Raw genomic sequence first — 14,526 nt, 5'->3', positions numbered from 1 at the left:
TCTCCTTTTTTTTGCCCCGGAGCGGGGGAAAAAATTCCTCTGCGTCCGCACACGGCCATTGAGTACAGCTGCATTCATTAACATGGGGTCGGGAAAAAACGGTGTCGGCACACTTGCACATTCTGTGGGTTTCAAGCAAAGCTTCTCCGCCAGGACGGTGACCATACACTTATATTGCTGCGCTGCTGGTTCATCCGCTGGTGGTATGATGTTGATGATGTATCCTTAAATTTGAAAGATAAATGTTAGGTAGAGCTTGGTCAAAGGATATGTGCAAGATAATAATTTCATGTACCCTGAATATTGTTTATTTATAGCAATGTGGGTGGGTGAGTGGGGAGAAAAGTGATACCTAAACATTTTACTAAGATTAATTAGATAATATGCAATATGCTTAGGGTTATAAAAGCAAGCTGGAAAGGGAGACAGCAACAATGTGGAGGTATTTTGCCGATAGGTAAACATTAATGCCTTGGCTTGATAAGACTGATGGCGTGCACAACAACAACAGCAGCAGTGTACTGGAGGAACAGGAGTGCTGCACACTTTCCCACCTGTATTGTTGTCTCTGCCATAAATCACAACCCTCAACTCCTCCTGTCCGCAGGGGGTTTCTACACCAGCACTTCACTCAACAATCCCACAGATAATGATAACAAATTGGCAAAAGTTGGGAACTTGTTTTTGCCCAAGTTCGATTTCTGAACAAGAGAAATTCTTTGTTGAGTTCTTGGTTTAAATTCTGTATTTCCCCCCAAAAACAAACATTTTACCTTGCTTTTTGTGTTAACGTGTTATGAGACCGTGTTGATGTGGTTTTCTGCTTGCATCTCAGGTGCCGGTATCTCGTCTGGAATTTTTCAAGGCACCAATGCAATCGCCACCTCAACCCCATTCAACCCTGCTCAACAAGTCAGTACCTAACCTCACACAGTATTTTTTACTGCCAAGACAATACAGCTTCATCCAGTCTGACTGCTTTCATATTCACAATTGGGAAGCTATTAGTTTGATGTCATGTTTAATTGATGATTTATTGACTTTTAATTGCATGCATATACAATATAATTTTAGTTTAGTGTTTGTCCCCTAATAAGGTTTGTTTATACAGTAACTACAGCTTTGATTTCTTTGTGGAATCATTCATTATCCCTAAAAGCTGTAAAAAAAAAAAAAAAAAATGAATAAAACATTTATTTAAAAAATGTAGTCAATCAATTAATCAGTCAACCAAACAACCAATCAATCAACCAGTTTATAAGAGCAAATATCACTCCTTTAAATTCATGTCTATATCACTTTTTAACTAAACTCAATTTTGATTTGAATGATGGATTTTGATTTGACTTCAATGATTCCTTTCTCTTGTCAGGACTTCTCAGCATACTCCAGTTACAGTCAGAGTCAGTACTCACCATACTACAACTCCCATCATTATAACAACCCCTACCTCACTGGTAGCAACATCAGCCCCGCCTCCATCACAGCCCCTTTAGCCTATCAACACCCAGAGCACCCCGCCATGCTGCCCAATCACAGTCCAGATTCACACACGGGTAAGGAAGGACAAATAACCTATGCATTTTGTTGTTGTTGTTGTTGTTTGGAAAATGGTTTCTTTACATATTGTGGTTCAAAAGTTTATTCTAATTGTGTATGTGTGTGTGTGTGTGTGTGTGTGTGTGTGTGTGTGTGTGTGTGTGTGTGTGTGTGTGTGTGTGTGTGTGTGTGTGTGTGTGTGTGTGTGTGTGTGTGTGTGTGTGTGTGTGTGTGTGTGTGTGTGTTCCCAGGGGAGTATCACCCGCCCCCCAGCCCCCCCACCCCAGGTAAAGAGGAGGGTGTGTCAGCCAGAAGGGGGTCCGAGGTGAAGTTGCGGGGGAGGAAGAGAGCGAGTGACCCTGCTCCACCGTTGGACTCTGATATAGAGGTATAGACATTACACACACACACACACACACACACACACACACACACACACACACACACACACACACACACACGCTAGAATCCTCAGTGTAACACATGTACACACTCAGAGTTACAAATGGATAAATTAACACTGAAGATTTTACTGTCTGCATACTGTACACGTGGCTTCCATGTACACACACACACATGCATGTGAAATGCACGAGCGCACATTCACATGCGCACTTTATCACACAAGCACACACTCATAATCACTTACACACACCCACACAGGCATCAGGCTGAATTTCCGTTTCTCTTATTTCATTGCAGCGTGTGTTTATCTGGGACCTGGATGAGACCATCATCATTTTCCACTCCCTTCTCACGGGAACCTTCTCCACGCGATTTGGCAAGGTACGGCAATGCAAACCTCTTCCTCTACTTTCCCTCATGATGAAGACTGTATGGTGCGTGCGTGCGTACCTCATCCGCTCGCACACGACACCACCAGCGTCTTACACAGTGTGCACACTCCCAATGCAAAACGCCCTCACTACACCCTGACCAACCTGATCCCAGCCCCGTTCAGATAACCCCTACCCCCCGCTGGTTGTCACGGGACAGCTTATTTGGCTAACCATCCGAGGGGTGACGGTGTGAGCTGTGTATGTGACCCCCAGGTCTCCTGCATGAGCGTTTTCACACGCTGGCTGTTTTGCCTTTCTGCCCTCTTGTTTCTTTACATAATGCACCGGGGGTTTGTTTGGCTGCCCCGACGTCCCGCGGTTTTGATGGACAGCCAGCGGGGACCTTCTTTACGTAACGGGTGCGGGCGGCCCAGAAGACAAGGGGAAGGACAGCAGCGAGTTTCTTGTTTTTGGCTCCGCTCCGTGTTTTGAATTCTCACGGTCCCCCTGGTGAGGTTGACGCGAGGGGGCTGATGGGGGGGGGGGGCTAGCGGCGCTCCGTTTCGGATCCGCTCATGCAGCTCCGCCAGGCCAAGCAGTGCATGCCATTGTTTCTTTTTCCTTTCTTCCCCCTGTTGTGGAGGGGTGAAGAGAGAGAGGCAGCAAAAGTAAAAGAGAGAGAGAGAGGGAAAAAAACAGAGAGAAACAGAGAGAAAAAAACTGATAGAGAGAGAGAGAGAGTGGATGTGTTGAAATGTGACTGATGTGCCAAGATTCCTGATTCCACCCACCACCCAGACTCCCCGCTGCTGGAACCAAGGAGCTTCGTCGGATAGACGCTGACTTCAAAACTCGGACACGCAGACAAGGAATTTGAGTGATCGGCAGCGGAAAAACAGATTATGACCCGGGTCCATAGCGTCGACGTCGCTTACAACCAAGCACTGTGTCCTTTGTCTCCCTCCAGAATTTACAGCTCATAATGTTCATCCTAGTACGGGGACTATTATTCTCACTGTCACTCAATAATGCAAGATATTCTTTCTTTTCTTTTTTTGGCAAGGCTGTTGTGGCATAGATTTCATCCCTGAAACAAATCACAGCTTCATCTCTTTCTGTTTTTTTAGGGAGGGGGTTTCACTCTCCTCCCTTTCGCACACACACTCTCTCTCTCGTCCAGTTTCAAAGGCCCCCGTGTTTTCCCATGACAGCCTGATACTAGCAAAACTTTGGCCATAAACAAATGTTTTGAGCCTATCGGTTAAGGCAAGTCAGGGCCGCGAGAGCAGGCAAGACTAATGGCCGTGTTGAAAGACAGTTGTTTTCAGCGGCTCTGAGAGCCAGAGGTGAACTCAGGAGGAACATCAGGAGTTGATTCCCCTTGTAACAGCTCTTCCCTTATCTCATCTATCATTCTGCAGGCGACGGCACCCTGCTCCTTCCTCTGCTGAGCGAGTTTACTTTTCTCTGTTTTTTAACGCCGAACGTCCCCCCTGCATAACCATAAAAGAGAGGACTTGAATGGTTTGAGATGTTTGTTCTTCTTCTTCTGTCTCTTTTCTTTATTCCCCCCTCGCCCTCCCCATGTTTGGTTATTCTGCTGCCGTTCTCGGCCACCGGGATTATCTGCAAGAGGCAGGACCTTGCTTTTATTTCTGCTCCGTGCCTCTGTGTTGAAACGCCCTCCGATCTTTTGAGGAAAGTGATTACAGATGATGATTATCTCCATTATTAAAAACAAGAAGGCCCTTGTAAGCTTTCAATGCTCTCTACACATTCATCTTCCCCTGTGCAGTTTTTTTTTTTAAATGTTCTCTCTCTCACCTCTTTGTACTCCTACTCGTCCAAGTTTCCCGTCCCCTCCCGTCCCCACCCCTCTCCTCCGCCCCATCTCCTTTTACACCTTTTAATACCCCCCACCCCCCAAGTTTCTACCTGTTACACTCCCCCTTCAAACCACCTAATACCAAAAAACTAATTTCCACCATTCGTTGGGACCGGGGAGAGAAGGAGGCAGGCCGGCTGTCATTTCAGACACACTAATCGGGCGCTCACCTTTGGCTGACGTCCCCGTCACTCCTGCCAGCCAAAGAACCACCACTGCCATTAAAACAACACACACACACACACACACACACACACACACACACACACACACACGCACACGCACACGCACACGCACATGCACGCACACACACGCAGCACACTTGCTTTTCCACTCTGCGCTGAAAACAATACACCTACATTGTTTATCTATCCAACGCCAGTCCAGAGCTTGCAATTGGTTCGTTGCCCGTTGAGTCGAGGCTCATGCTTTGCATATCAAACAACAAGTGTTGTTGGGTTGTTGGTGTAGTAATCCAACCCCGGAATATTTTTTTTTTTCAACAAGAGAGAGAGAGAAAGAGAGAAAATCTGAGATAGGGAGGAAAAGGCACATGGTGGTGTGAAGTGTTGCGAGAAGGGCTGCAACTATCGATAATGTTCTTAGTGATTATTCTATCGATTACTTTTTTGATTAATTGAATAATCAATAAGCGTCTTATGTGTTTATATATATGTACAGTATTTATAAATTATATTTTATACTCACTTATTAATTTGATTAAAATCAATCTTTTTTGTTTGTTTGTCAATTAAATCAATTATTTCGATTAACTGTTGTACCCCTAGCTGAGAGTAGAAAATGTTGGCATTGAGGAGTATATCTCCAAGAAGCAATCAGTTTTCCTTAACACTGACCAGGTGAAGGATTATGCCACATACATATTTATGTCAACATCACTCAACGATAATTACAGATTTTCAAATGAAATAATTTGACACAATTGTGATTTTCAACTGAAAACATGATATACAAGTGTCTTGCTGAGGGACACTTCTTAGACTCATAAGCCTCTATATCAAAATGAACGTGAAGTTAGGTGAAGTGAGTAGCACAATAGACATTGCAGCTTTATCAGCATGATGATTGAAATTCTCTATTAGGAGTAACCCCTTGAGATGTAGCATCTCGTTTTCGAGGGGGTCCTAGACACAATGATACAATGTATAATATACTTTTTTTTTAAAGAAGAAATTAGGCAACAAAATAGAAACTACAACAACCAAATCAACCAAACAATATCAAATATGACACTAAGTACACAAACAAGAGAGATGACAAGATACTAATAACAAACAAAACAAGTATTACACTCCAGGCAAGCATAAAGAATCGACCATTAATTCAAGATCAGATAGATCAATGTCATAAATATCATGATAGTATACAGTATATTTAGAGTAATGATTAATGGTTAAGTGTTAAATTGTCTTGATTAATTATAAACACATGTACTCTCATGATAAGAAGATAATATGAAGGTGAGTGTAAGAAAGGGAGTGCAGAAAAAAACCAGGCGAAAGAGAGACAGTAGGAGTCCGCCAACAAGACAGATCCGTGGAGATAAGACAGAGCAGAAGCAATGATTGACAGATAAATAATCACACTTCCTTCTTGCGCTGATGAAACCTGTTTGCAGCGTCAGTCCAAATGAGGACTTGGCAGCGGAGCTGAAAGGTTGAGTGAGAGGTTGTTTGCAGAGACAGACGGGCGGCCGGACTGACAGGGAAAGAATAATGACATGGATAATGATGATGACTCATCACAGTAAACAGCAAAAGAATATCAACGTACCCCATGCCATTATGCTCAGTCCTTTCCCTCGACAGTCTACATCGCATTTCTTATCCTAACCATGCAACCCTCAAACCATGTAGCGAGCTGCACATAATCCTCTGTAACTAGCTCAGCGCCACAAGCCAAAAAAACTGTTTTAGTTCCTCCAGTTGCCCAAGGCTAAATGGAACGCTGAAGTGCGCACAGTCGTGATTGCTTTGATTTAAATTGTCTTGTATTAACCCATTCAATCCGGCAACGTATCTGTGTCATTTTAGATATCTTTCGCTATCATACAAGCAGATATACAAGCTCATAGCGTTATGAGCTTGTAGATCTGCTGATTCTTTTTTGATCGTGACAAATTTAGCAAATCTATGAATGTATATATTTTTAAAGCAAACATTTGTAAAACATTTTGTTCCAGGGACCCCCAGAAGCAAAGATTTGAGTTTAAAATGTTGTTTCTAAAAATATATGCTTTCAAATATTTGCACAAATGTTCAAGATTTTTCAAAAATAGCAGATCTACAAGCTCATAGAGCTTGTATATCTGCTATTTTTGACTAGCCAAAGTATAAACTAGTGGCTATAGTTCAAATCAAAAATTGCATAGATGCATTCCCGGATTGAATGGGTTAAATGAAGCTGTCTTGTCATGTATTGCCTTGCATCATGGAACTGACAAAGGAAAAACGTGGATGCATTTCGAGATTTCATAGCACTAAAGCTTAAAATAACAACAACAACATGGCGCTGGAGTTTTAGTTTAGTTTGAAAATTGCAGTGCAATTTCTCGTCGTCAGTGAAGCTTGCGGCGCTGCCATTCTCACTCTTGTTTGTATATGTCAGAAAAATAAAATATGGTGTAAGTGTTAAAGTGTGGGTTGGAAAAGGTTATTAATGTTGTGGTTGCGTCTGGGTTTTCAGGACTCTTCCAAGGCGGTGTCTCTGGGACTGTGGATGGAAGAGATGATTTTCAATCTGGCAGACTCCAGGCTCTTCTTCAATGATCTGGAGGTGAGATTTTTAATCAAAGACTATGAGGCCTTTTCCCCCCCCCCTTTAAATGCATATGAGACCTTTTATGATCATTACTGGGTTAATAATTGTGGGCAATGTCGAGGGGAAAACGGGAGTATCGCTATGCGTCCAAAAACTATTTAAAGAAGACAGTACGGTAGAACTGAGTTTTGTGCAATTTATCTTCCATTAGGATTCTTTTTTTCTTCTGAATATTCTTTTGAATATTAATCTTTTTGGCCTTTTGTCATTAAAACAGCTTTTTTTCTTTTTGGGAATGCGCATCCACTTTACTCTCCTACAGTATGTGTGCATTGTACAGTGCTACATTGTACATTTAACTACTAGTAACCAATGTGAAACTATCAGTCGTAACATTGATGTTAGGCCTAATAGTAAACAGCATAGCAAGGGGCTTGTTACAACTTGCAGGCTGTTTTCCCAAAACTGGCATCAAATAGAATGTTAACTGTTTTACAAGCATTTCCTAATGCCTGATTTATACTTGGTTTGGCATCGTATCTTGCACCTAATATAGCCAATCTACAAGCTCATAATGCATTACGCTGTGATGCGTTTTGAGCTTGTAGATCAGTTATTTTTGGTGCGAGACACCGAAAAGGCCTTGGGTAATTGATCAGTAGTGGGAAAAGTATATCAAACTTAGGAGTCTATGTTGGCTGCTACTGAACATCTGCACTGTGACCAGTAGATCAGTCCAGAAACTAATAGTGTAAATGTTTAATAGTTAACATATGAATGCTAGGCCCAGAAAATAAATGGAGGCGTATTCTAGGAATCTTCCAAGGGGTTATTAAAGTGTAGTTTTACTACCTGTCAGTGACTGAACAATGTAAAAGCTTTCTATTCTGCATTCCTCTGCTTTGTTCTGACAAAGAGAAGGATTATACACATACACGCACGCGCGCACACACACACACACACACACACACACACACACACACACACACACACACACACACACACACACACACACACACACACACACACACACACTTATACGGCACACACACGGCAGCCATGCATTTACGCACACACGCGCGCTTGCACACACACACACACACGCGTGTGTGCGCACACACACACACACACACACACACACACACACACACACACACACACACACACACACACATATAGACAAAACAAGGACACTTTGTGCTGTAATTATAGCTGTGTCTGTGTCTCCAAGAGGGAAATTAGTCACATGGGAGTGGAAGCCGTGTACTGTAGAAGAGGGAAGGCGGCCAGCAAAGCCATTTACAAACTCAGTTTTATCCCCTCTTTGTTGTCAGAGTGTGTGTGTGTGTGTGTGTGTGTGTGTGTGTGAGTTGTCTCAGTAAATCTCGGTAGGCCACAGCAGGCTGACAACTCATGTCAAGTCTTGTAGCTCAATTATCTTGTCCATGTCCTGTGCATTGGTGAAAAGTAAATTTACTCAAGTACTGTACTTCAGTACAATTTTGAGGTACTTTTACTTACTTTACTTTTTAGTTACTAGTTATTTTTAGTTATTTTGAACTTTCGATTATTAATACAAAACATAGATTAACTGACACATTATGATGTAATATTATAGGTTAAGCTACCCATCAGCACATGAAGTAATTCAAATCAGCCCCACCTTTACCAGCAGCTGCAACATTAAAGTGATGAACATATTAATGCATTACTAATTACAATGTAATTATATGAAATGGGCCATTCTGTATAATTAGTACATTTTTTTATGGTAATAATTTTTTACTTTTACTCACACATTTTGAACTTCTTCCACCACTGGTTGTCAGTAGCTACATACACATAAATAAGATAAGATGAGATAAACCTTTATTGATCTCAGAGTGAAATTCAGGTGTCTTAGAAGTAAGTGTCAAAGAACAAAACAATTAAATGAACAATTAAAAATAGAAGTTAAATAAAATGATGAGCTGATATCTGCACAGGGTCCCTGAATGACTGAACATGTGCACAGTCGATCAATAAATGTGAACGTACTGTACAGTGAATATAGAACTACATAGTAGTACCTATAGCAATATACATCAGGGGCTTTGCAACAGTTAATCAATTTAACAAATTATTTAAAAAAAATATCAATAACTGATTTTGATTTTTAAAAAGTATTGATTTTGGAGGGGAAATTATTGATTGTTTTTCTTGATTGTTTTTTAAATAGCGAAAATGCAGGTTCTTGATAGATCTAATATATTTGCTATTTTTGTGCGACACTTCAATCAGACTAATCCAGTTAGCAAATTTAAAAAAAAATCTATTAGAATTAGTACCAATAGAATACTCGCTAATCGATAACTGTAGCCCTACTAACATGCACGGTGCAGGCGTTAACTGCAGCCCAGCAGGGTCTGGTGAGTGGGTGCTGGGTCACGAACTGGGGGGATATACAGATGGAGAGAACAGTAGTGGTGGTTGGGGGGTGGGGTGGGGGGGGGGGGTGGCGGGTGATGAGGTAGCGTCTCACTCTGTTGTCTCAGACTAGCTGAAAGGTGATAGGAGGGCCTGTCTTCTCCTCCTGGGTCGCTGCGTGACAAGTACAGTAGTAGGAGTTATAGTGGGATCACTGTGTGTGTGTGTGTGTGTGTGTGTGTGTGTGTGTGTGTGTGTGTGTGTGTGTGTGTGTGTGTGTGTGTGTGTGTGTGTGTGTGTGTGTGTGTGTGTGTGTCCATATTTATTTACTTCTGTCCATATACAGTGTGGTGTGTGTGTGGGTATGTGTATTTGGTAGGATTTAAAGGCTCAAAGCATCAGTCGATGGGTAGACAGACTGCAGGAAGAGTGAAATGAGAATAACAGATTTGAAAGATCACAGACTCAATATTAAAGTGCAGACTAAGAGCAGTGGTGGTTGCATGGATGATGGCTTGTGTGATACACATGGGTGTTGTCTGTTAGCCTATCATGAGAGACACCAATGTGATTTCAGTTAAGTACACAGTGGAATCCCAGTGTTGATTTTACTCATAGTCATTAACCCATTAACTCAAATGTTATACATTCATTTGGTTACATTTGGTTTGTTGTTGTTTTTTTTTACAATGAACGATTGCTACACTAAGTTACAAAACACTGTGCTCCACAGTATCCACACACATTCAAATGTGACTGTTTTCACGGTTGTGATTTGAATGCATATGTGTGTAGGGGGAAAGTAATATGCATAGTCAAATTCTCAATATAAAGAGTGGCATTATTCCCTGTGTTACCGCATTGACCCAGAGAGGAATAACACACAGCCAGCCATGCATTCTACGTCATGATGGGCTGACTCACATTTACAAAGTTGAAAAGTTTTTGGGAAAAGATTAGAAACATTTCTATGTTTGTTTTAAAGACAAGGAAAAAAGAATTTTAATACAACATGAAAAACATGAAAAGGAAGTCGTCTGCTGTGCACATTCATCACCACTACATATTTATTGTGTTGTCAGTGTTGCTGTTATATAACAAAGGAACTCTCTGGACAAGTGTTCCTTTGACCACAAACACCAAATCCACAGTAAAGCATGTAGAGGCTATAGTTGTGTAAGAACATTTACATCACTGGTTCTTAACGTGGGGTTCAGGGATTCCCGAGAGTCCTTGAGGGGGTTCCAGGGGGTCCCCAGCTAAATGATTGATATGGACCTTTGCGGGTCTTTAACCCACAGAGCATATGAAGCGCTATGAGAGTCAAAGTAACACTGAGGATTTTACAGTGTAGCTCCCAGAGATAAAAATCTAATCCAATGGGGTTCTGTGGCCTAATGCATATCAAACTGGGGGTCCTTGAAATGAAAAAGGTTGAGAATCACTGGTTTGCGAGGTTCGATCGGCGTGGCACTGCCAAGCAGTGTGGTTCTGCTGAGTACCCGCGTACCCGCTCTGCTCTCTGGCGCCGCGCTGTCCCACGTCTCTGCAACTTATTTCCCACTGCCTCATGTTATATACTTTTTTCTTTCTTTCTCTCTTTATTTCCTCGGCCCCCCCCTCCGTTCCCGGAGGCTCTCTTAAAAGAGTGAGAGACCTGCCCGTACAGAGCTCCGCTCTGAAACAGATCTCTCTCTAATATATCCTCTTTCATTTTCATTTCCCAGGAATGTGACCAGGTTCATATTGATGATGTGGCATCTGACGACAACGGGCAGGACCTGAGGTAAGGCTCCTACTGTCATTTATGCCTGATTGATGCTTGGAGTCGCGCGCCGGAAATAGCGGATCTACAAGCGCACGACGCATCACACTGCAACACGTTGTGAGCTTGTAGATTGGCTATTTCTGGTGCGCGACACCGGCGTGCAACTGAGTATTACTCTAGTCTAGGCTTTACCGTCCCACGGAGAGAGACAGCCTGACAGTTCTATTGTGTTCTTCATTCTGAACCAGACTTGCCCCTGAGCTTTACATTCAGCGCAGGATATAGCAGGATATAGCAGTAGAGTGTGTGTGTGTGTGTGTGTGTGTGTGTGTGTGTGTGCGTGTGCGTGTGCGTGTGCGCGTGCGTGTTCGTGTTTTATTCTTTCCAGCACGTAGTTATATGATACATCATAGTATTTCCATAATTCTTTCAGATCTCATCATCTTAGCTCTCTATCTGTCTCCCTCGCTCCAGACATTTTATTGTGTAAACTTTTTGAAGCACTTTAGTGGAGGTTTCAAAGTGATTTGAGAAAGAGCTCAATTGTTACCAATATATGTACGTCTGTGTCTGTGAATTCTTTCTTTTATTGAATTTTATTGCAGAGACTTTTCACTTTTCCCAATTTTTATCCTTTTTTTTTTCTTTCTTTCTTTTTTTTTTTTTACAATGAATGCTACTTTAGTTACATTACACTGACAGCTCAGTAGCAACCTTTATGCATAATTCTTTTTACATGCCATTGTTTCTGGTTAGACGGTCAAGTCATTGAAGTCATTAACTAGTTTGTAAATTGTAAGAACACATACATACACAAGTCAATTCACAGATTGCTTTATTCAAGGCAAATATGAAAACAAAAGATTTATTGACAATGGAAAAAAATGCTGTTTACATAACATATCTGAATTATACGCAACTTTGAGTACTTAAAAAATCGCTATATAAATCTGAGGTATTATTATTATTATTATTATCATCATCATTATTATTATTACCATAAAGGTCACAATGTATTATCTTCCCCATCTCTGCCATCAGACCATATGAATGATAACAAGCTATGGGGAAACAAAGTTAGTGTCCACCAGTTCTGATTCCCATGCTGATTCTGTGCTGATGTCCTCTGTTTCATCCATCCTGCAGCACTTATAACTTTGGGACAGATGGCTTCCAGAGCCCGGCAGGGGCCGGCTCCCTGTGTCTGGGCTCCGGGGTCCATGGAGGGGTGGACTGGATGAGGAAACTGGCCTTCCGATACCGCAGAGTAAAGGAGATCTACAACACCTACAAGAACAACATCGGGGGTGGGTTTGATTCTTATTACACTTCTAAAACATTCTCATGTCAAGGACCCCCAAATTAATAATTGATAGCATTGCTGTCGGATGGAAACCTCATATGTCCAAAACTGTTTCTGTTTAGGATTCAAATTCACAAATAGCTAAAATAGCAGATATTTGAGCATGTAGGTCTGCTATTTTTGTACTTTAGTGTGACACTGTAGTAAGGCATTATGAAAAAAACATAAAAAGTTAAAATATGTAAATACGAGTTTTCTGCCCGACAGCAACGATATATTTGCCAGGGCACCCCCACTTTGAGAACCAATGTAAGTTATTATAAATTTCTAATGGTATGGTGACCTCACTAGCAGGAACTGAAGACGAACTCAGGTCAACTTAAATGTTTTGACTGGATGTCCTGCATGGTATCATAACAGCAACCTGGTAGTAATCTACTAGTTAGTTTGTGGAATTTAGCACTTCACATTTCCAAAAACTCCAAACCATCAGGATACCAAAATACAACAAGTGAACATTTGGAACACCAGTTCCATGAAAAAACGAACTAACTACTGTAAGTGCATCCAGCTGTTTTCGCTTAATAATCTGACCAATCATAGGTCATCAGACAATTGAGATGGAGATCCTGCAAAAGGATATGCAACTCAATATCAGGTGTTTATGATAATAATTCAGCTTTAGTGTTAAGCCTGATATATACTTTGTCGTATGACGGCGTCACATGGCGAAAATACCCAATTTACGTATAAGCTCACAACGCTTCGCATCGCGACTCTTTGCGAACGTGTATATTGGCTATATTCGGCACACGACACCATGGTACGATAGAGTACACACTGCACTGCATTGCTCATCATTTAGTCAACGAAGTCACAGGGGTACTGTAGAGGCTTTAGTGATCCAAACAGCCCTAAGCCGGGCTGAGCGGTACTGGCTGTGCTGAGCACAGGCACCGCTGATTACAGCTGGCTGTTTTAACTCTGCTGGAAACCATGTGTTTGAGGCTTTTGGCAAACAACGCTCATGTGAGAATTGTCCATGCATCCAGAGACTGGAGACAGCTTCTTCTGTCAAAACATGGTTTTGCGATGTCTCAGCGAAGGAGCTTTTATTCATTATTATTAGATTTTTCCTATAAGTGCTATCCGTCAAAGTGTGCGTGTCGCTGTGATTGGCAGGTTTGCTGGGCAGCCCTAAGCGGGAGGAGTGGCTCCAGCTAAGGAGAGAGATGGAGGTTCTGACGGACCTGTGGCTGACTCAAGCACTCAAGGCCCTGGCTCTCATCAACTCAAGGTCAGTTCGTGTTACTGTGGCTCCACTTGACTTGACGCTGCCAAGTCGAAACCCCGACTGTGTACGTAACCGAAACTGATTTTACACATCTGAAAAACAAAAAAAATAACAAACTTTAATGATACGCTAGCGTGATGAACTTACAACAGCGTGAGACAATGTCGATGTGATTACTGTGCAGCCAAGGAGGATTTTGTTTTGCTTTTTTTAAATTAATCTTTATATTGTTGCATGCCTCTGTGAAAAACAGCTGGAGTTACTGGAGTTATATCCCATGTTGTCCCGTTTAAAAGCGTCATAAATGTGTGGCTAACTGAAGTTGTCACTCCTTTCCTCGTAGGCCGAACTGTGTGAACGTGTTGGTGACAACTACCCAGCTCATACCGGCGCTCTCCAAGGTGTTGCTATATGGACTGGGATCTGCCTTCCCCATAGAGAACATATACAGTGCCACAAAGACAGGTGAGAACTGACAATACAGGTCCTGATCCTATTAGAGAGGGAGGGGGGGAGCGGTTGGGCAGATAGAAAGTACTCAATTCAATTTCCTCCCTGTAATTTTCTTTTTCCCCCCTTCAATGCGCAGTATTGCTTGTTTTAAATTCTTTTCGTTTTCACCCCGTTTCCAAAGGAAAAGAGAGCTGTTTTGAGCGTGTGTCGCAGAGGTTTGGTCGGAGAGCCGTGTATGTGGTTGTGGGAGACGGAGTGGAGGAGGAGTCCGTGGCCAAGAAGGTAGAGAAAAATCAATCCATCTTCCCCTCAGGAATT

At 42.1% G+C, this 14,526-nt stretch overlaps 1 protein-coding gene across 2 annotated transcripts in view; it reads left to right on the top strand.

Annotated features, from left to right (window-relative positions):
- The window catches only part of eya2 (EYA transcriptional coactivator and phosphatase 2), a 35,182-nt gene that overhangs the window by 18,745 nt on the left and 1,911 nt on the right, over positions 1-14,526 (top strand). For both annotated transcript variants that reach the window (XM_080425116.1, XM_080425115.1), the window contains 10 exons: positions 836-912; positions 1,373-1,556; positions 1,791-1,927; positions 2,242-2,325; positions 6,910-6,999; positions 11,118-11,176; positions 12,305-12,465; positions 13,644-13,758; positions 14,099-14,220; positions 14,390-14,490. In XM_080425116.1, coding sequence (XP_080281242.1) covers positions 836-912; positions 1,373-1,556; positions 1,791-1,927; positions 2,242-2,325; positions 6,910-6,999; positions 11,118-11,176; positions 12,305-12,465; positions 13,644-13,758; positions 14,099-14,220; positions 14,390-14,490 — 1,130 coding nt within the window. The remainder of the gene's footprint in view (positions 1-835; positions 913-1,372; positions 1,557-1,790; positions 1,928-2,241; positions 2,326-6,909; positions 7,000-11,117; positions 11,177-12,304; positions 12,466-13,643; positions 13,759-14,098; positions 14,221-14,389; positions 14,491-14,526) is intronic.

Source organism: Gymnoscopelus braueri, assembly GCF_963280865.1.
Source record: "Gymnoscopelus braueri genome assembly, chromosome: 3".
In the NCBI taxonomy this organism is placed as follows: Eukaryota; Metazoa; Chordata; class Actinopteri; order Myctophiformes; family Myctophidae; genus Gymnoscopelus; species Gymnoscopelus braueri.
This window is presented reverse-complemented; position numbering and strand designations above follow the sequence as displayed.